Raw genomic sequence first — 21012 nt, 5'->3', positions numbered from 1 at the left:
ACTGCCACCTTCATGTTTTTCAATTAAATGAAAGGAGGTCTTGGTCAGTCCCTGCTCTGGACTGTAGAATACATTATCAGCTTCAATTCACCCTCTATGACACTCATTATTCCTTTGTTGCTGTATATCCGCATTCTACATGTCTGGAATAAGAATAGGGTGAGCACTGGCAATGGTCAAACTGCTGCTGTTTTCAGCAAGGATGAAGGGCCTAAAACCAGAAATGGCTGCCCATGATTTATAGATATTAAAGGCTTTTTTAAAAACATAGTTTTTGAAAAGACAGGGCTACAGAAACACTAGGTTATCATACAAAAGCTAGCTTTCAGGTGCCAAAAACTGGCTCCTGACTCGCAGTAATCATAGTCTTAGTTTTTTATGACCAAAATGTGAAAAATGCAAACGTGCAAGTAGCCACAAAACATATACTATTTGTGCAAACTGTGCAACAGTCATGAAAAGCATCCCTGGCACAGCTATGTTTTGGCAGCGCATTTTCCTCTCTCTCGAGAGGACAACCATCTTGTTTCAAAATGCTGGGTAGAAAGGTTGGATGTAGCAGAGTGGAATCTTTGACATACCCAGGATCCCTGCAGCCTCAAGGTGTCGCTCGGGACACATCAGTGCTGTGAAAGTAAACACAGCCGGGGATGTCAGCACCACAGAAAGACCGTGTGGCTAAAAGATAAAATAAACCCCCACCCATGTTAACCAGAACTCTTATAACAGCTCTTGCAAAGCTTAGAGAAGCAAACACAGTGAAGCTCATCTAGACCGTAACAGCTAATTTGACTGCAGCCCCCGGATTATGTTGTGGAACTTGATCCTAAAGGAGAGATTCTCCCTTCTTTTGTATAATTTCCTGTGGTGGTGATGTTCTTTCAGAAAAGAAACACACACTGCTCATGCATTGGGCTCCAAATTTCCAAAGGGTGGAGCAGCAGATGTGTACTGGAGAATTAATCTATTGGGCGCGCAGTGCTCGCACAAGCAGCTCCTGACTTGCACCTTAAAGGCCATGTTCTCCTGCCCTCACTGGTTGCTTGGTCTCTTTTTCTGCTCATAAAAGTATCGCTACTCTTATCTGGATTTATAATGAAATACTCAAACAATCCGACAACCCAAAAGCATCCCTGAGAGCTGCTGTGGGGTGCCAGACCTGTCTCCTGCTCTGTAGGTTGGTTGGAGCTGGGGACACTCTGAGAGGGAGTGAATTAATTTTGTTACATTAGGATCATAGTTAGGGTTGCCAATAGGTTCCATTTTTTTTTTCCTTGACTGTCTGATCCATTTCTGGTTTTCTGCCACCATACCCATGGAGAAGTATTTCTGAGTTCTCTAAGAAAGGCAGGTCTACAAGTCCGTGCTTTCTATGGGGTGAAATAGGACTGGAGCAGTCTATCAGAAAAAAAATGGAATCAGCTGGTGAGTCTAGCCAGAAATGATGCACAATAATAAACTGCAGTCATAATTTCATCCAAACTATGTACATTTCCACATCTATAAAAACATGCATACATAAAAAAATGATAAAAATTATATATATATATATATATATATGTGTGTGTGTTTATTTACCACCAAAGGATAATCCACATTGTAGTCTTTAGCCTTGTAGGTCTTCATTAAACCTGAAATAGGGTAAGACATCCCATGGCTAGGGAAAAGAAAAAACAATTCATTTTAAAGGTAATTTTAGAATAGCCTGTGTAGGACTAAAGTCTGTGGGTATTATATCTTTAATTTTCAAAGCAGACTTATGCGCATAATTCTGCTTTGAAAATTCATGGATTGCTCTAGTATGTATAGACACATACATGCACAAAATTATACCTGCTCCTAAGCATGTTTAACTATCTAAATGTACATTTGTGCTCATACTTTAGAAAATCGAAAGAATGCATGTAAATAACTTTCCCCACCCGCAATTCGCCCCTTGCCAATGCAGATAAAAATACATGCAAAATGTGGCTTCATGTATACTTTTATATTCACAAACCCCTGGTTTTCAAAGCCCCACTTACATGCATAAAACAGGACTATATGTATACAAGTTGCTTTAAAAATCAAATCCTTTATAACCAAGAACATTCTGTAACATTGTAAAAGTGCATTTCAACATTTCATTTACAATCTGTACTGAAAAAGAGCTCCCTTATTTGGCAGTTGTGTCTCCTGCTGTCATATACCCAAAGCTGGGTGTCTCCATGTCAGTGGAATGGCCTTCAGAGAGACAAGTGGTGATCTGCAGAGATTCTGGGCACACCAGAGACTTAACAGTGTGCAAGGCAAAACAAAAAATGATCGTTAATATCATCCAGTGCCCTTTCCACTCAGCATACACTAGGATTAGTCTAGGGCAGCGATTCTCAACCAGTGTGTTGCCAAACACCAGCAGGTGTGTTGCGGCTTCCTGGTATCCCGCTCTGGTTGTGCTTCCCTCCTTTTCCTCCATCGCAGTGAGATACAGACATTCTTCCACTAACACTGCTACAGTCCCGTCCAGGCAGGGATGTCAGCAGTGTTAGTGGGAGCTGGCAATATTAGCAGCATGGCCCTTTCTTCTTCCTGTTCTTATGGCCCCAAAGAGGAAGTGATGTACAGTAGGGCACATGGGAAGAAGAGAGGACCATGCTACATAAAGTAATAGCAGCAGCAGTGCAGGCCCAGACCAAAATGAAGCAACATCTGGCGATCAGTGATGGGAGAAAGAGCAGGTTAATCCCCCGCAGAAGATATGATTTTTTGCTTTTTGGGCAGGGGGGGCTGGAGGAGGCTGCTGCTGCAGTTACAATTTGTGGAGGGGGGGGGGGGGGTGGTGGTCATGAGGAGAGCGAGCCAGAGGGAGAGAAAGCATATGTGTGTGATAGAGAGTATGTGTGTAAGAGAATGTATGTGATTGAGAGAGACATCATGTGTGTGACTGAGAGCATGTGTGTAAGAGAGAGAGCATGTGTGTGATTGAGATCATGTGTGTAAGAGAGAGCATGTTTGTGCAAGTGTGATTGACAGCATGTATCTAAGGGAGAGAGCATGTGTGTGATTGAGAGACAGCATGTGTGTGATAGGAAAATAGGTTCTTACCTGCTAATCTTCGTTCCTGTAGTACCACAGATCAGTCCAGACTGCTGGGTTTTGCCTCCCCTCCAGCAGATGGAGACAGAGAAAAACTTGAAGCACACCCCCTCTTAACCTGGTGTGCCACCTGCATCTCATCAGTATATTACCAAAGCAGAACACAATAAAAGGATATAGTACAGATTAAGCAAAAGTAACCATAAACTTGGAAAAACCTGAGTACAGGATAAGGAGAAACCTGTAGCCTTCTGAAGTGCTTGGAACAAATTAGAGCGGACTCTCAAGAAACTGACATCATCCCCCCAATGAGAGGGCATCTGGACTAATCCATGGTACTACAGGAATGAAAATTAGCAGGTAAGAACCAATTTTCCTTTCCCTGTACATGCCCGGATTAGTCCAGACTGCTGGGATGTACCAAAGCTTCCCTATCTGGGGTTGGACCCTGAGAGTACCGCTCGAATGACACTGCTCCCGAAACTGCTGACCTCTAGTGCCTGGACATCCAAATGGTAGTGCCCAGCAAAAGTATGTAAAGATTTCCAGGTCACTGCCATACAAACTTCTTGTGACAAGACCAACTGGCACTTGAGACCGAATCGAATGCACTTTCAAAACATCAGGGACAGTCTGTCCGCAGCAAATGTAAGCAGAAGCCATGTCCACTTTCAACCAATGGGCTATAGTTGCCTTCGATGCTTTATGTCCATGAGGAGCCGAAACCCCGAAAGGTATTCGTAACCTCAAGATAAAGCAACAGCACCCTTCTAACATCTAGATGCCTCAACTCCCTAGCGTAAGGCGCCTCCACTTAAAAAAGCCGGAAGTTCCACATATAGATTCAAGTATAAGGCCAAGACAACTCTTTGCAAAAAAGATCTAACTGTTCTGAGAAAGACTCCGGATTTGGAGATTCGCAAAAAACACCACATTCAGAGTTAGATCATAGAGGCTCAAAGGGGCTTCACTCAAGACCCTGAGGACTAAATTTAAGGCTCCAGGCCGGACATACCGGACGGACTGAGGGATTCAAAAGCTTCGCCTCGCGGAGGAAACGCACCACATCCGGATGTGTTGGTAGTGCCGCACCATGAACCTTGCCTCTAAGGCAACCCAAGGCTGCCACCAGTACCCAGAGGGAATGAAAAGACAGCCCTTTACTTAGGCCTTTCTGTAAGAATGTCAGAATCTGCGCCACCGAGAACTAACAAGGGAGGATCTCCCACTCACGACACCATGATTTGAAGACTTTCCACACCCTGACATAAGTTAAAGAGGTAGAGGTCCTTCGAGCCTGAAGTAGTGTGGTAATCACGTCCTCCGGATAACCCTTCATCCTCAATTGCTGCCTTTCAAAGCCAGGCCACTAGTCAAAAGGTGATCCGCCTGGTCGAAATATATAGAGCGTTGACAAAGGAGATTTGGTAAATGACCTAGTCTCAGGGAATCGTCCATCACGAGGTTGATTAGGTCCACGAACCAGGGTTGCTGGGTCCATTACAGGGCTACTAAGATTACCATTCCGGGATGAACTTCCATTCTCCAGAGAATCTTGCCTACCAGAGGCCACAGAGGGAACACATAGAAGAGCATGTCGGTCGGCTTCCGCACCATGTTCTTCACTGCGACTGAAGAAGCATGGAGCCTGAGTCGCCATCAAGTCCATATGGGTAGGACATCTGCGAGAGATGAGGTTCATCCCTTCGTCTGAGAGTTCCCACTCTCTGGGGTCTAGCCTCTGCTGGCTCTGAAAATCCATTTGCACATAGTCGGTTTCCGCCATGTGTGATGCTGCTAGCAAGGCTAGATGCTGTTCCGCACAGGCCATCAGCTGCACCGCTTCTGAGACTACCAGACGACTTTTGATTCCTCCTTGATGGTCGATATAGGCTACAGTCATCGCATTGTGGGATAAAACTTGCACTGCCCGGAAGCGTACCAGAGGCAGAAAATTCTGTAATGCCAAACGGACTGCTCTCATTTCCAGGCGATTGATGGACCAGTGCGCCTCCACTTGCGACCACTGGCCCTGGACCGAATGAGACTGGCACACTGCTCCCCAACCGGAGAGACTGGCACTCGTGGGCCCGATCACCCACTAAGGTACCTCAAGGTCCACCCCGCACTTCAAGTGTTCTGGGGCGAGCCACCAACCAAGACTGGACCTGGCAGAAGCTGTAAGCAGTAAGAGTATCTGGAAATTCTTCCAACATCGTATCCCAACGGGATAGTAACGATCACTTTAAAGGCCTCATATGAGCAAGCGCCATTGGGACCAATTCCAGAGTGGACAATATCGAGCCGAGGAGCTGCAACATGTTGCATTAACATGGTAATCCGCTCCTCCTGTAGGAAGGCTTTACTCACTCGGGTGTCAAACTGCGCTCCCAGGAAGTCCAAGACCTGAGAAGGAAGAGAGGACGCTTGGCCTGATGGGCAACTCATCTGAAGGACTGCTAAAGGTGTAAGGCCTTGCTGACTGCCAGCTCGCAGACTTCTTTCGACTTTGCCCAAAATAGCCATTCATCCAGGTATGGGGAACCAGTCTTCCCTCCCACCGAAGAGCTGCGGCCACCACCACCATTACCTTGGTGAAAGAGCGAGGAGCTGAAGCCAGACCAAATGGGAGGACCCGGAGCTGGAAATGCATTCCGAGGATCATGAATCAAAGAATCTTCCGGTGATCTTTGTGGATACCAATGTGTAGGCAAGCTTCTGTCAGATCCTGGGAAGCCCAGAACTTCCCGCTGTGGACCGCCGCAATAACCGAAGGTAGGGTGTCCATCCAAAAATGCGGCACTGAGGTCCTTGTTCACCTTTTTCAGGTCCATGATTGAGCGGAAAGAGCTTTCCTTCTGCGGCACCACGAAATAGATGGAACAATGCAGCCTGTGGAGGGTCTGCCGAACAATCTGCCTTTGCAAAGGGGATCCGCATGGTGAGATGATAAACAGGTCTCAGATGCCAAGCAAATTCTAACGCATAGCCGTATTCTATGATGCATAGGACCCACTGGTCAGAAGATATCTTGGCCCCTTCCTCGCAAAAACCGGGACAGCCGCATCTAACTGGGGGGACTTGGGCCCCAGGGACCCTGGTTAACGCTTTCTCAAGTCACTCTTCGGCTGCGAAATGAGAGAGACCAGGATTGAGACCTCCCCGAGGCTTGTCACTGGCCTGGAGCAGAAGCCCTACTCTGTTAGAAGCTTCTCTGCCCCCAAAAATGAAAGTGGGTTGGGAGAAACCTGTAGATGGCTGAGGTTTGTCCTCTGGGGGCTTACGGACTTTATAGTTGCCCAGAGAGAGAATCCACTGCCCATCCTCACCAAAAAAGAATTTGCCCTGAACAGGGAGAGCGTTAAGCTGAGCCTTAGAGGAGACTTCAGCCAACCAGGTGCGAAAGCATAAGAGCTTCCATGCCGAGAATGTGGAGACCATTGACCTGGGAGAGGTACAAAGGGGGCCACATAAGGCATCCGCTCCATATACGATAGTCGCTTCCAAGCGCTCTGCCTGCGCTGAGTCCTGAGGCAGTCCCTGGTAGTCAGCAACTGCTGCACCCATCAAAAGCTTGCCCAAAGCATGAAACTGTGACAGCCAGTAGCCCGAATGGCAAGGGCAGAGACTTCGAAAATCCTGTTGAGAGGTATTTTGAGCTTCTTGTCCTGAGGTGTCCGAGTTGCCACAACTGCTATTGGAATAGTGGTTCTTTTGTGACAGGCGACACAGAAGCAGCCACGTTTGGAACTTACAAAAAGCTCCATGGTCTCCTCAGGCAAAGGCTACAGTTTGACCACAGCCCGGCCCACTCTCAGGTCCAATTCCGGAGTATCTCACTCCCAGACCATTAATTGCTGAACCATATGATGGGACAGGAAGTCTTGGCTGGACCTTGCAAACCAGCGAGGACCGGGTTTGCCGAATCCTGTGCCGAGACATCCAGAGGAAGCAAAATTCCTAGCTCTGCCAGGACATGCGGAATGAGAGGGTCCAACTCCTCCTTCTGAAAACAGGCGAACAACTCTCATGCCATGCCCTTCCAGAAGCGAAGCCTTGCCCGGCTCCTCGTCCGGGCCGGAAAGAGAAGGAACCGAGGGAGGGTCAGGATGTCCACCGAGGTCTGAGTTACCATGAGTAGGGTTCAAGTCTCCCTTCAGTGATGGGCCCCAAATCTTTCGGACCCGGAAAGATCCCCGCGGCTCCAGCCGTTGACGTATCCTCCTAGGAGAACCCTCTGCCCACCCGAGTGGTGACCCACTGCTGTGCTGCAGCTGACCAGCATGGAAAAAAACAAATTTTTTTTTTTTGGATTAACAGCACAAAGTCCTGGGGCTCCCACAACCGCCGCCAGAGCATCGGGATCGACATCAGGAAGGTTGGGCAGCGAGTCCTGAGGACCTCAGGAAATGATAGAGCAGAAGGTAAATCGAGTAGGAGATGCAGCCGCCCACACAGCCTCGGACCGCAAATGACAAACACTGCCGCACAATGAAAAGTGACAGAGCCTGTATATAGCCTATTATCCTCCTCTTTTTTTTTTTTTTTTTTGAAGTGCAGAGCATAATAAAGGGAAAAGGTTACCGGCAAGGCATACAGGCTGCTCTGGGTCTGGGCTGGTAGAGGGGGAGGGACCGGACCACCGGTGATCACCCCTGGTGCCTGACTAGAACGGGGGAGCCTTGTGGGGTATCCAACCCCTGCTCTATCAGACCTACTACTAGGGGGGGGGGGGGGGTGTCCCACCACGAACTGCTGACCCCCTAGGAGGAAATTCCACTTCTTGTTGTTGTGCTTGATCTTCCTTTATTTCTAATCTCCTTTCTCTCTCTTTTTTTTTTTTTTTTTAAATCTTGGCTCAAGACTGCAGTATTTGCATCACCTCCATCTGCTGGAGACAGAGAAATACTGAAGAGATGCAGGTGGCACACCAGGTTAAGAGGGGGTGCTCTTCAAGTTTTTCTCTGTCTCTATCTGCTGGAGGGGAGGCAAAATCCAGCAGTCTGGATTGATCTGGGTACATATAGGGAATGAGAGCACTTGTGTAAGAGAGAGAGAGCATGTGTGTGATTGAGAGCGAGACATCAGGGAGGTGACGTGTTTGTGTGTGTGAGAGAGAGACAGACGTCAGGGAGGTGACTGGTGTGTGTGTGTGTGTGTGTGTGTGAGAGAGAGAGACAGACTGGTCAGAGAAGTGACTGGTGTGTGTGAAGGACAAAGACTGGTCAGAAAGCTGACTGGTGTGAGTGTGAGAGAGTCTGGTCAGGGAGGTGACTGGTATGTGTGAAGGGGAGAGAGAGAGAAAGACTGGTTAGGGAGCTGACTGGTGTGTGTGTGAGAGAGATAATCTGGTCAGGGAGGTGACCAGTATGTGTGAAGGAGAGAGAGAGAGACTGGTCAGGGAGGTGACTGGTGTGTGTGTGTGTGTGTGTGTGTGTGTGTGAGAGAGAGAAAGAGACTGGTTAGGGAGGTGACTGGTGTGAGATAGAGAGAGAAACTGTTCAAGGAGATGACTGAGGTGTGAGAGGCAGAGACTGGTCATGGAGTCTAATTACTGGGTGTGTGAGATTGATCGTGGTCCTTAAGGAAGAGGACCATGAGGGCAGAGCTTCAGCAGCAACTGCTGCTTCTGGTATGTGCTATTGGCCTGCAAGGGAAAGGAAGAGGACAGTTGCTGGAGAGGGTAAGTAAGGGTGTTTTTTTTTAACATTGCTTTTTATTGCATAGGTTGCTTTGCTGTACAAAGGATAACTCCCCTACCACAATCTATGGCATCAGATATTCGAATAAATGACATCGGCAATGATACAAAAAGGAAGTAATAGCTACAACTCTACAACACTGGATAATATCAAAACACCCTATACCTTTTTCAATTGTAGTTTATCCCCCACTGCACCTAGCCCCTTCCCATACACCACCCAGAATCGTTTCTACTTCATATACAAACCTCATTTATCCCCCAACCAGTCCTACCCTCACCCTCACGATATCCATACTCCATCCTATGTTCTTGATTGACTGGCATTTTAGTTATTGGGTATTACGTGAAGTATCTGCTGTTCTGAAATATTTTATTGGTATTTGGAGAATTGTTAATAATTTTATGAGTTTTTAATTGTTGGATATTATTCTGTTCATCAGCTGTTTTGTAACATTTATTAGTATATTTTACAATTATTTCTGTGTGGGGATCTATAGCAGCTTGGCTTGTTCTGTTTTCCTAATAGGAGGTGTATTGGTATTTAAGGCCTGATTTAATATTTGTAGTGTTGCCTTTTCATAGATAGGCCTGTTACTATTTGTGTGCATTCCATAATGCAGGTGTAATTTTATGTGCATTATTGCAGATCCTGGGACTATATTAACGCTATACTTCTGATTCCATTTCTCCAGTTTTGCACTGCATGTAGAGTGGCTTTTTTGGGTCCCTTCCAGTTTCTGTCTCCATATTTGTAATCTGTGGTCTTTTTGTACTTGGTGCAGGTCAGTTCTGTGTGTGTGATCGAGGTGAGGAATTTTACTAGCATGTAGGCATTTGCATTAGTCTTATTTGTTGTGTTTTCTCAATAGGACATGCATTGGTGGTAAACTACTGTCTTTTTATAAGGAGGGCTATTGTGCCTGGTAGTATGGGGAGTTTGTTTTGCTATTACTGAGATGACACCAGAATATCTTTTTTTGATTGGTGAGTTGTACAGGAAATACCCTAGTTGTGCTCTGTACCCATTGTTGGGGGTCGGGGAGTTTCCTGTCGATGCAGCGTGCATGTTTACATTTAGCCCCATGACGATCATATGTTCCACGTGTCTCATATATATGAGAATTATCTGTCAGGTATGTCCTGACAGAAAAAAGTTGAGAACCACTGGTCTAAGGATTAGAGTAGTGGGCTGAGATCTAGGAAATCCAGGGTTCAAAATCCTTATTTTCCCACTGACCTTGGGCAAGTCGGTTCTAGCTACAGGATCAGTTTCTGCTATTGCGAGTCTATGTTCGCCTTCCTGGAGACCTTGCTCCTCCAAAGCTACACAGGGGCCTCCAGGGTGGAGGTGGGGGCCCCTCTACTATTCCAGATCTGCCTTTCTAGCCTTTGGAGACCATACTCGAATCTGTACAAGAAGTAGTACTAGTAGCTCTTTGCACTGGTTTCACATATAAGATCTTGCTCTAAACATGAATATGCATGAGAACTTTAGAGCCCAATATTCAGCAGTGTGGAGAGTGGGCAAGTTATTCAATTAAAATTAGGCAGATAAGTTGTCCAGGATATTCAGTAGAGCACTACTGATTAGGTACTCCGCTGAATATAGCCAGATAAATTTATCTGGCTATCTTTAGTACTGCTCTCCAGCGCAACCAAACTTAGCTGGACAAATATTCTGCTAATTCTGAATAACTGAATTAGCAAGATAACTCCTAGATTTGTCATTCTGCTCGCACACTATTGCCCCCAAAGCGCCACGGGAAAAGGTGTAGTCATTTCCCGCAGTGCTGCCGGCAATAATATGAAAAACATTATTGCCTGCAGCTCTGCTGGGAGATAACTCCATCAAAACCTCTCCCACACTCCTCCCCTAATTAGAATAATACCACTGCAATGCGGCTGGTAGAGCCTTGTCACGTGCAATAAGGTTGTACTGCACATGACACTGGCACATTGCAGAATAAAGAATGACCCTGTAACTTAGCTGGCTAATTTAACTCCACCCTGGAATGTCCCTGGGCTGTCTCCAAATTATCGCCCACCGTATGTCATGCTAAGTCCTGAACAAACATTTGAATTTTGACCCCTTAGAGAGAGAATAGTGGAAAGATGGTCTTTCCTTACCAAAGATGAACTCCAGCATTTCCAAAACCAATGCCAGCGAATGCACTTGCCAAATGCATGGAAAACCTGGCTTCACGATCCTCGGGGTTCCTGACTGCTCTGAAACAATATAAACAGCGAACATTCAGAAACTCATGACATTGACTTTTGAAAGCACCAGTTTGGAGCTGAATGTCACTCTGTAAAATCAAGACCATTCGACGACATATATGCTCACCTGCTACAAAGCTTCCAGTTCAGACCTGCTCAAGTATATGAGATTGTTTCTTGCATAGAGAAAACGGAATGAAATGCTCAAGATGTGTTCTATCAGATACTTATGTTATCAGTTAGCTGATAAACTAGACAGTGTCTCACCTATTCCCTGATGACACTGATGCCAGACAGAACACAGCCTGAGTTTCAGATTCCAATGCTTCCCTTGCAATAACAGAGAGGCAATTTTCAGCCTGCAGAGTTTCCCTTTGAAAATTAGTGCTTGGTGCTGCAGGGATCTTTTTTTACCATACATACTTTTTGGGCACAAAGTATGCAAAAACGCACAGTGATTTCAAAATGAAGGGTTTGCATGATCTCACCCTAATACTGTCCCTGACACCATCCCTTTCCCATATGAGGAAAAGTACATATGCCCTATAAATACTTTTGAAAACTTCCTCCCAGAGTATGTAAAAAAAGTGATTTTCACTACTAAGCTAAGAGGATACAAGCCAATAGTTACAAGACCACCAAACAAAGGCTTCATTTTTTGGCCTAATAACTTTTTGTCTGCATAGGGGTCCTTTAAAGAACACTTCAACATAGTCAATTAAAAAAATTAATTATTCCTTTCTTAACTCTCCCTGAGATCATGGAACTATTTTACAGTGTTCTAAAATCTTTTAAGGGAAAAATCATTTGACGTTCTTTTCTCCGCAATCACTTTAGGCGGATGCAGCATTGCCACCTCCTGCTACCAGCGAACTACCCAGTCACCTAGGCTATGGGGTTAAAGCTTTGCTAGAGAGAAAACAAAGTTTACCATATGTTCTCATATGAACTAACACCACAATTAACCAAAATAATGAACTGTTTTTAAACAAAAGTTAATTCTCCAAAAGGTATAGCATGCTGGAAAATAATGCTGATCACCCACAACGCAGTCAAAGGTTGAGCCCAGTTTTTACACGAGTGCTCTGGAGCTGTAAAGAAGTGGAACTTTAAGCTACTGCTCTGAAATAACCAGGCTTCTTAAATACAAAACTTCAGTGCAAGGTAAACATAATATGCACATAACGATTCTTAATGCTGTCTGTTTCAGTCAGTCCCGCGGATATCAAGATTTCAATACCAACTTTAGTTGCACTAACCGACCATATTCAGATTGTACGATACTGTGTGTTAAGTCAAAAGTGAAAACAACTCATTGAGTCTGAACCATGGCGGTAAACTCCAGCAGGGAACTGCAACGCGTTAAGAATTGTTATGCGCATATTATGTTTACCTTGCACTGAAGTTTTGTATTAAGAGTGCATCCATACAGCCCCTGAGGTAGCTCCTGTGTGAGTGGAACTTGGCCAGAGTTGGGCAAGTTCTAATAAAAGTCCCTATATACACCGATCTTCTTTGTTTTTTCGGTACATAACCAAATTTATACAGTAGCATAATGATATTCGTAATTTTACTCTCTATTCCATTCAGAATAAGTCCTAACATTATACTTGCGTTTTAGACTACTGCTCCACACTAAGGGGTAGATTTTAAAAGGAGCGCGCGCAGCCTACATGTGCACATGCTACCCGGCGCACGCACATGTACGCCCGATTTTATAACTTGCGCGCGCAGGCAAGCACAAGTTATAAAATCAGGGGTCGGCACATGCAAGGGGGTGCACAATTGTGCACCTTGCGTGCGCTGAGCCACGCTACCTTCATCTGTTCCCTTCCCATCCCTTCCCCTAAACTTTCCTCTCCCTAGCCCTACTCTAACCTCCCCCCCCCACAAATTTTTATTTTACCTTTTGCGCCTGCCTCTGGGCAGGCGCAAGTGGTGCACGCCGGCAGCCTGCCGACACGTGATCCTCCAACACAGCGGCAATGGCCATTCTGTTGGAACCCTCTGGCCCCGCCCCTTCCCTGGACTGCCCCACCCTGCCCCGCCCCTTTTGTAAAGCCCCGGGGTTTTAGGCCCGGCGCATGTAACCCTTTTAAAATCCGGCATGGGGGCCATATTGAGCCAGTCAGGAGACTCGAAAGCCTTACATCCCTGTTCCTTCTTCTCACGACGATTCTCCCCGGCCAAGAAGAACTATGGGATCGGTGATAAAGAGCTCTTGGCAATAAAGCTTGCATTCGAGGAATGGCAGTCTTGACTCGAAGGCGCTCAACATCAAATAAGCATATTCACGGACCACAAAAATCTAGAGTATCTCCGCCACGCACAACATCTTAACCACAGACAAGCCAGATGGTCCTTATTTTTTAATCGGTTCGACTTTGTGCTTAAGTATCGCCCTGGAGACAGAAATACCAGAGCAGACGCCAAGGTTCTTTGGGCACATCTCTCGGAGGATGTGCCCAAAGAACCTCAGCATATAATTGATCCGAAGAAAGTCATCTTGGCGACTACCCATTCTGTGCCCACTGGTAAGACCATCGTTCCAAAACACCTCAGGAAGAAGGTGCTCTTTTGGGCGCATGATTCCAAGCTGGCCGGCCATCCTGGTCAACGCCGTACCCTGTTCAAAATACAGAAGTTGTATTGGTGGCCTACGATCAAGAAGGATACCTATTCCTGTGGCATCCTGTACAAACTGTGCCAAGAACAAACTCGCTTCTGGTCAACCATGGGGTCTGCTGCAACTTCTGCCAGTTCCGGAACAGCCCTGGTCACACATCGCTACTGATTTTGTAGTCGATTTACCCCCTTCCGGAGGAATGAATACCATCTGGGTAACAGTTGATCGCTTCAGCAAGATGGCCCACTTCGTAGCGCTTCCTGGCTTACCCTCAGCCTTGGAGCTTGCGAAGCTCTTCATATTGCACATATTTCGCCTTCACGGCCTACCTAATCACATTGTCTCTGACCGTGGTTCACAATTCACGGCACGATTCTGGAGGGCCTTGTGCAAGTTATTTGACATCTCTCTAGACTACACTTCAACCTACCATCCGCCATCAAATGGCCAAACAGAACGGATGAATAGAACTTTGAAGCAGTTCATTCGTTTGAAGTCAGTTCCCGTCAGAATAACTGGGCCGAACTGCTATCATGGCTGAATTCGTCATCAACTCACATCCAGCAACATCAACTGGATCAACACCCTTTGAAGTGGTATATGGACGTTCTCCAACACCGCCACTTCCAGCAGCTCAAGCTACTGCTGATGAAATCCATAACTTGTGGGTTCAGACAAAAGACATGCTGAATAAAGCGAGTGACCGTGCTAAGAAGTACTATGACGCTCACCACTCAAGCGCCAGTCTTCAAACCTGGAGCTAAAGTCTGGTTATCTACCAAATACCTCAGACTGAAGCTACCCACCACTCGGTTCGCTCCTTGCTACGTTGGACCATTTCCAATCCTCCGACGTCTTGGCAACATCACCTATAGTCTGAAGCTACCACCTGGAATCAACATCCATAACGCTTTCCACGTTTCACTCTTAAAACCACTCATTCTCAGCGAATTTACTTCCAAGATTCAGGTACCACCTGTTATCAACGCAGAAGACAACCTAGAATACAAGGTTGAAGAGATACTTGATGTCCGAAGACGAGGCAATGCACTTGAATACCTTCTGTCATGGGAAGGTTTCGGCCCCGAAGAAAACTCTTGGGAGCCTCAGGCCAACATCCTTGACAAAGAGATGCTCCGTCAATTTCACCTTGCGCATCCTTCTAAACCAAAGATTGGTACCCGAAGAGGAGACCGCCCTTTGAAGGGGGGTACTGTTACAACTGTCGCTGCCCGACATCTCCACTCCGCCCTCCTTACCTCTCTGGCGACTCCTCCTGCGCTTGACGGACGTTTGGCTGCCGCGGCGTCTGCCTGCCATCCTCTCCGGCGTCCCCGGACTGGCTTGGGCGCTGCCTCCTGCCATGCTTTTCAACTGCCTTAGGGCGCGCGCGCTGAGCGGCCCTGCTTCAAGTACCTTCAGTGGTGCGTACCTCGGGGCGTCCCCCTGTGATGATGTCATGCATCCAGGATACAAAAGGCCTACGCAATTGTTAACGAATCGAGTTAGCAAAGGTTTCCTAACGGATGGGATTCGCTCTCCGTACCTTGCAACTCTGCTTCCTTTGGACCAACTCTATTTGGGGTACCCGCTCTTCGGGGGCCTCTCTCTCTTTCTTATCTTTCAGGTAGCAGTCTGGAACCGGTACTCGCTCCTCGAGGGCCCATGTTCCTGGACTCGCTACTTGGACTCCACTTCTGCCAGGAAGACACCGCTGCCTATAACATCTGTGAGTTACCATCTCTATCTCTCAGAGCTATTCCCTGGTTCATTCGTGCCTACGTCAGTTTCCGTCAGTACCTGGTGGAACCAGGTACTTGCTCCTACATCAGTTCCTGTCAGTACCTGGTGGAACCAGGTACTCGCTCCTCGAGGGCCTGCCTTTACTTCAGGTCCTGTGCTCCACACTGAGAGACCGCTGCGTGAGTACATTACCAAAAGAAAATTAGTTTCTTACCTGATAATTTTCGTTCCTGTAGTACCAAGGATCAGTCCAGGACACCTGGGTTGTGACTCCGCACCAGTAGATGGAGACAGACTAAAACTTGTGGGCGGAGCCATATATGCCCCTGTGCCAGTCACAGCCCCTCAGTCATACGGAATGTCAAAGTAGAACACAACCAGAGAACTAAACTAGCTATAAACCGCTAAAAGAACGGGGAAAGAAACACCCCTCCTGGAAACGGACTCTCCAACCGAGAGAGCTAAACAAGCGGAACAGAATAATTCAGAACAATGAGCGGACTCTCCATTACTTCAGCGCAGCACTGCGGGCGGGATCCTGGACTGATCCTTGGTACTACAGGAACGAAAATTATCAGGTAAGAAACTAATTTTCCTTTCCCTGTACATACCAGGATCAGTCCAGGACACCTGGGATGTACCAGAGCAAACCTACTGAGGGTGGGAAGCAGAGAGTTCCGCTCGGAGTACCCTCTCTCCAAAACCCCCGGAATCGGTAGCCCGGACATCCAACCGGTAATGCCTGATAAAGGTATGCAACGACTTCCAGGTAGCCGCCCTGCAAATCTCTTGAGGCGACACCTGCGAAGCTTCCGCCCAAGACGCCGCTTGAGAACGAGTCGAGTGAGCCCTAAGGCCCACGGGAAGTGGTTTTCCCCGCACCAAGTACGCCGAACCAATGGCCTCCTTGAGCCAATGGGCGATCGTTGTGCATGACGCTGCGGCCCCTTTCTTTGGACCAGAGAACAGGACAAACAGATGATCTGTGACCCGAAATGGATTAGTGACCTCCAGATATCGAAGGAGGGATCTCCGCACTTCAAGCTTCCGTAATTCCCTTGCTTCTGGAACGGAGGACTCCCTCCCCGCAAAAGCGGGCAGCTCCACCGATTGATTCACGTGAAAAGACGACACAACTTTCAGAAGAAAGGAGGGAACCGTCCGCAAAGAAACTCCGGAATCTGAAATACGCAAGAAAGGTTCCCTACAGGACAGGGCCTGTAACTCGGAAACACGCCGTGCCGAGGCAATCGCCACCAAGAACGCCGTTTTTAAAGTGAGATCCTTAAGAGTTGCTCGTTTCAAGGGCTCAAACGGCGCCGTGCATAGAGCGGAGAGAACCCAATTGAGGTTCCAAGCCGGACTAGGGAGACGCAATGGAGGGCGAAGGTGCTTAGCACCCCGAAGGAAACGAGAAATATCCGGATGAAGCGCCAGGGACGTACCACGGACCTTACCTCGCAAACAACCAAGCGCCGCCACTTGGACCCGTAGAGAACTGCACGCCAGACCTTTGGCCAGACCTGCCTGGAGGAACGCCAGAATGTCGGAGACTGAAGCCGAAGTGGGGTCCACCCCACGCTGCACGCACCATTCCTCAAAAACCACCCAGACACGGACATAAGCCAGAGACGTCGACTGTTTCCTGGAACGTAGCAACGTAGCCACCACCGCATCTGAGAAACCTTTTCTCTTCAGCCGATTCCTCTCAAAAGCCATGCCGCGAGACAGAAGTGATCCGCATCCTCCAAACAGACGGGGCCCTGATGAAGTAGGCCCGCCATTCCTTGGAGCCGAAGGGGTGCCGTTACCGCCAGCTGGACGAGGTCCGCGAACCACGGCCGGCGCGGCCACTCCGGTGCCACCAAGATCACATTGGCCGGGTGCAACTCTATGCGCCGTAGAATCTTGCCGATCATCGGCCACGGGGGAAACACGTAGAGCAACACATCCGTCGGCCAGGAAAGCACCAACGCGTCGACGCCTTCTGCCCCCCGTTCTCGACGTCGACTGTAAAATCGCGGGGCCTTCGCGTTGTGCCACGTGGCCATCAGATCCATGTGGGGCACACCCCACGTTTCGCAAATGAGAAGGAACGCTGCGTCCCCCAGCTCCCACTCTCCGGGATCTAGGCGATGACGGCTGAGAAAATCCGCCTGAACGTTGTCGACTCCCGCAATGTGAGATGCTGCTATGTTGCTGAGATTCAGCTCCGACCAGGCCATCAAGCGCTGAGCCTCCTCCGCTACCTGGGGGCTCCTTGTCCCGCCCTGGCGGTTGATGTATGCCACGGTGGTCGCATTGTCCGACAACACTCGGACTGCCTTTCCCCGCAGCAACGGCAGAAAGGCTTGCAGGGCCAGACGGACCGCTCTGGTCTCTAGGCGATTGATAGACCACTGGGCTTGTGACACTGACCATAGGCCTTGAACCGAGCTCCCTAGGCAGACCGCTCCCCAACTGAAGAGGCTGGCATCCGTGGTTACCACTATCCAATCGGGCACCAGAACGGAGACTCCAGAAGACAGATGACCGGGATCCAGCCACCAGAGCAGGCTGGACCTCGCGCGTCCCGCTAGAGGAAGCGGTAGATGGAATTCCTCCGAGACCGGCTTCCAGCGGGGCAGTAAGGACGACTGTAATGGTCGCAGATGAGCGAACGCCCAGGGCACCAGCGCCAGCATTGAAGCCATAGACCCTAGGACCGTAAGGTAGTCGCAGACACGCGGTTGGCGGAGAGACAATAAGCGCCGCACTTGAGATTGCAGTTTGCATACCCGGTCGTGCGACAGGAACACCTTGCCCTGCTTCGTGTCGAACACCGCTCCCAGATATTCCAAGGTCTGCGTGGGTGCCAGATGACTCTTGCTGAAGTTGACCACCCATCCTAGGGACTGCAGAAGATGGAGGACCCTGGCCACCGCCATCCGACACTGATCCTCGGACTTCGCCCGAATCAACCAATCGTCCAGGTAAGGATGGACCAGGAGACCTTCCCGGCGCAACTGTGCTGCCACCACAACCATCATCTTCGTGAATGTACGGGGGGCCGTCGCGAGCCCAAACGGGAGCGCCCGAAACTGGTAATGCCGTCCTAGAATGCAGAACCTGAGGAAGCGTTGGAACGATGGCTGAATGCCTATGTGAAGATACGCCTCCATGAGATCCAGGGAGGCCAGGAACTCGCCGGGCCGAACCGCGGTGATGACGGATTGAATCGTCTCCATTTTGAAGTGAGGAACGCGAAGGCATCGGTTTACCCCTTTGAGATCCAGAATTGGTCTGGACGTGCCGTCTTTCTTTGGGACGATGAAGTAAATGGAATAACGGCCCTTGCCGTGTTGGCTGACCGGGACGGGGGAAATAGCTCCTAAGCCTTCCAAGCGTCGGATGGTGTCTAGCACCGCCACCTTCTTCTCGGGGGCCTTGCAGGGCGAGACAAGGAACTTGTCCGCTGGAGTGCGAGCAAAATCTAACGCGTAGCCGTGTCTTATCACGTTGAGGACCCACTGGTCCGACGTTACACCGGCCCATCTCTCGAAAAAGGACATCAACCGCGCCCCGACGTTGGGAACGGAGTGCTGGGGCTGCAGGCGGGAGATGGGCCGACCACCTTTCATTGCGAAGACTTGGCCCCTGTGATCGCCAGGGGTCCGCCTTGCCGTCCGAAAGCGCTTCCCCCGAAAGGACTGCTGTTGCCACTGTGGGGTACGGGAGGAAGAAGACCTATACAATTGCCCGGACGACCTCTGAGGACGCGACTTCCGGGAACCCCGAAAGCGGGATCTAGCTGAAAACGAAGACCGCGACCTGGATCTATCCTCGGGCAGCCTGAAAGCCCTGTTTTCCCCCAGAGACATCATTAAATCGTCTAATTCCTTGCCAAACAGCAACTTACCTTTGAATGGTAGCGCCCCAAGGTGAGCCTTGGAAGAGCCGTCCGCCGCCCAGTTGCGTAGCCACAGGAGGCGACGCGCCGAAACAGCAGCCACCATAGATCTCGCCGAAGTGCGCAGCAGATCGTGGAGTGCATCTGCGCCATAAGCTATTGCCGCTTCCAACTTATCCGCCTGCGCTGCCTCGCCTGCAGAAAGATCCGCATTGGCCTGAAGAACCTGAGCCCAGCGCAAGCTAGCTCGCATAGCGAAATTCGTGCAGATGGCGGCTCGTACTCCGAGCGCGGAAACCTCGAAAATCTTCTTAAGCTGTACTTCCAGCTTCCTGTCCTGAAGATCCCTGAGGGCTGTCGCTCCTGTGACTGGGATGGTGGATCTCTTCGTTACCGCAGAAACCGCTGAATCCACCTTGGGCAGTTTGAGAAGGTCCAGCGCATCCTCCGGGAGCGGGTAAAGCTTGTCCATGGCTTTGCTGACCTTCAGACCCAATTCTGGAGTGTCCCATTCGCGGAACAGGATGTCCGTTGAAGAAAAATGAAACGGAAAGGCAACTGCCGGGCCCGTGAGGCCTAACAGGACCGGATCCATGTTCGCCTCCTGCCGAACCACTACCGGAGGGGCCTCTATTCCCAGCTCTTGGAGAATGGCCGGAATTAGGGGTGGCAGTTCCTCCCTGCGGAAGAGCCGGACCACCTTGGGATCGTCTCCCTCCACTGCCTGTGATCCTTTTCCTGCGCCGGACGGAGCGGATCCATCCGCTGCCACCTCGTCAGCCCCCTTTAGGGGCTCTTCAGGGGAATCAGTGTCCGCCCCAGTGGAGGAATCTGAGTCCGCCTCCTGTGGGACGCCACGCAGAGGCCATTTCCCCCTCGAAGCGCTCGGGGGCACCTCCGCAACCCCCGATGGCCTCTTGGACTTCTTCAGCAGTGGAGCCTTGCGGGATTCCCTCCGGCCGCACTTGCTTTTCTTATATTTCAGGACTTTGTGCAGCAAAAGCGCAAAGTCCTCTGAAAACGATCCGGAATCGGAAGAAACCTCAGCGGGACTCCCCGGGGACCCCGGGTCCCCTGAGGGACCCCTCTCCACCGCGATTCGTTGAGGAGAAAGCGCGGGAGGCAGGGCCGCAGGCCCTGCCGTTTCCCGCGCCATTTCGCGGCCTGTGGCCAAAATGGCCGCCGCACCCGCACTGAGCGGGAAAACCTCCTGGGGCCTCTCTACCGTGCCCCTGCCCCCCCCCCCCCCCGCTCAGCGGCGCTCGCGCGGGTCACGAACGAGCCCCCCGAGACGCCCCGGACGACCCCTCATCGCCCGGAATGCAGGCCGCGTATAGGCCCTCGCGCGAGAGACACGCGCGCGCCGAGCCGCAGGCCCGGCAAATCGAGCTGCGAGGCATGCCGGTGAAAACGGCGCGAAGATGGCGAGCAACGGCAGCAACCAAAATTAAAAATTGGACGAACAGCCTCCCCCCTGTCAGCGGCGCCCCCCCCCCGAGAGCGGCGACGCGAAGAAAACAGAGAGCCGGCTCAAAATAAAAAAAACACTTTTTTTTTTTTTTTTTTTACAAAAACGCCTGTCGCTGACCACGGTCCTGGAGCCCTAATCCAGCAGGGATGAGAAAACCTGGATCCCCGGTGTCACCCCTGACACTGCTACTTGGAAAAGCCGGGTCCTCGACCCTAGCAGCGGCCTCAACCGGGGGAGGGTAGTTCCCTCAGGACCTCTCAACCCCCCTGGGAGGCAGGGCGGACGGG

General features: G+C 49.7%; 1 protein-coding gene across 3 annotated transcripts in view; it reads right to left on the bottom strand.

Moving 5' to 3' along the window:
- Positions 1-21012, bottom strand: part of ADHFE1 (alcohol dehydrogenase iron containing 1) — a 144339-nt gene that overhangs the window by 16651 nt on the left and 106676 nt on the right. For all 3 annotated transcript variants that reach the window (XM_029591399.1, XM_029591401.1, XM_029591400.1), the window contains exons 10-12: positions 10907-11005; positions 1579-1657; positions 582-678 (exon numbers count right to left, since the gene is read on the bottom strand). In XM_029591399.1, coding sequence (XP_029447259.1) covers positions 582-678; positions 1579-1657; positions 10907-11005 — 275 coding nt within the window. The remainder of the gene's footprint in view (positions 1-581; positions 679-1578; positions 1658-10906; positions 11006-21012) is intronic.

This window comes from Rhinatrema bivittatum, chromosome 2 (genome assembly GCF_901001135.1).
Source record: "Rhinatrema bivittatum chromosome 2, aRhiBiv1.1, whole genome shotgun sequence".
Classification (NCBI taxonomy): domain Eukaryota; kingdom Metazoa; phylum Chordata; class Amphibia; order Gymnophiona; family Rhinatrematidae; genus Rhinatrema; species Rhinatrema bivittatum.
The sequence above is the reverse complement of the archived record's forward strand: the minus strand, read 5'-3'. Positions and strand labels throughout refer to the sequence as shown.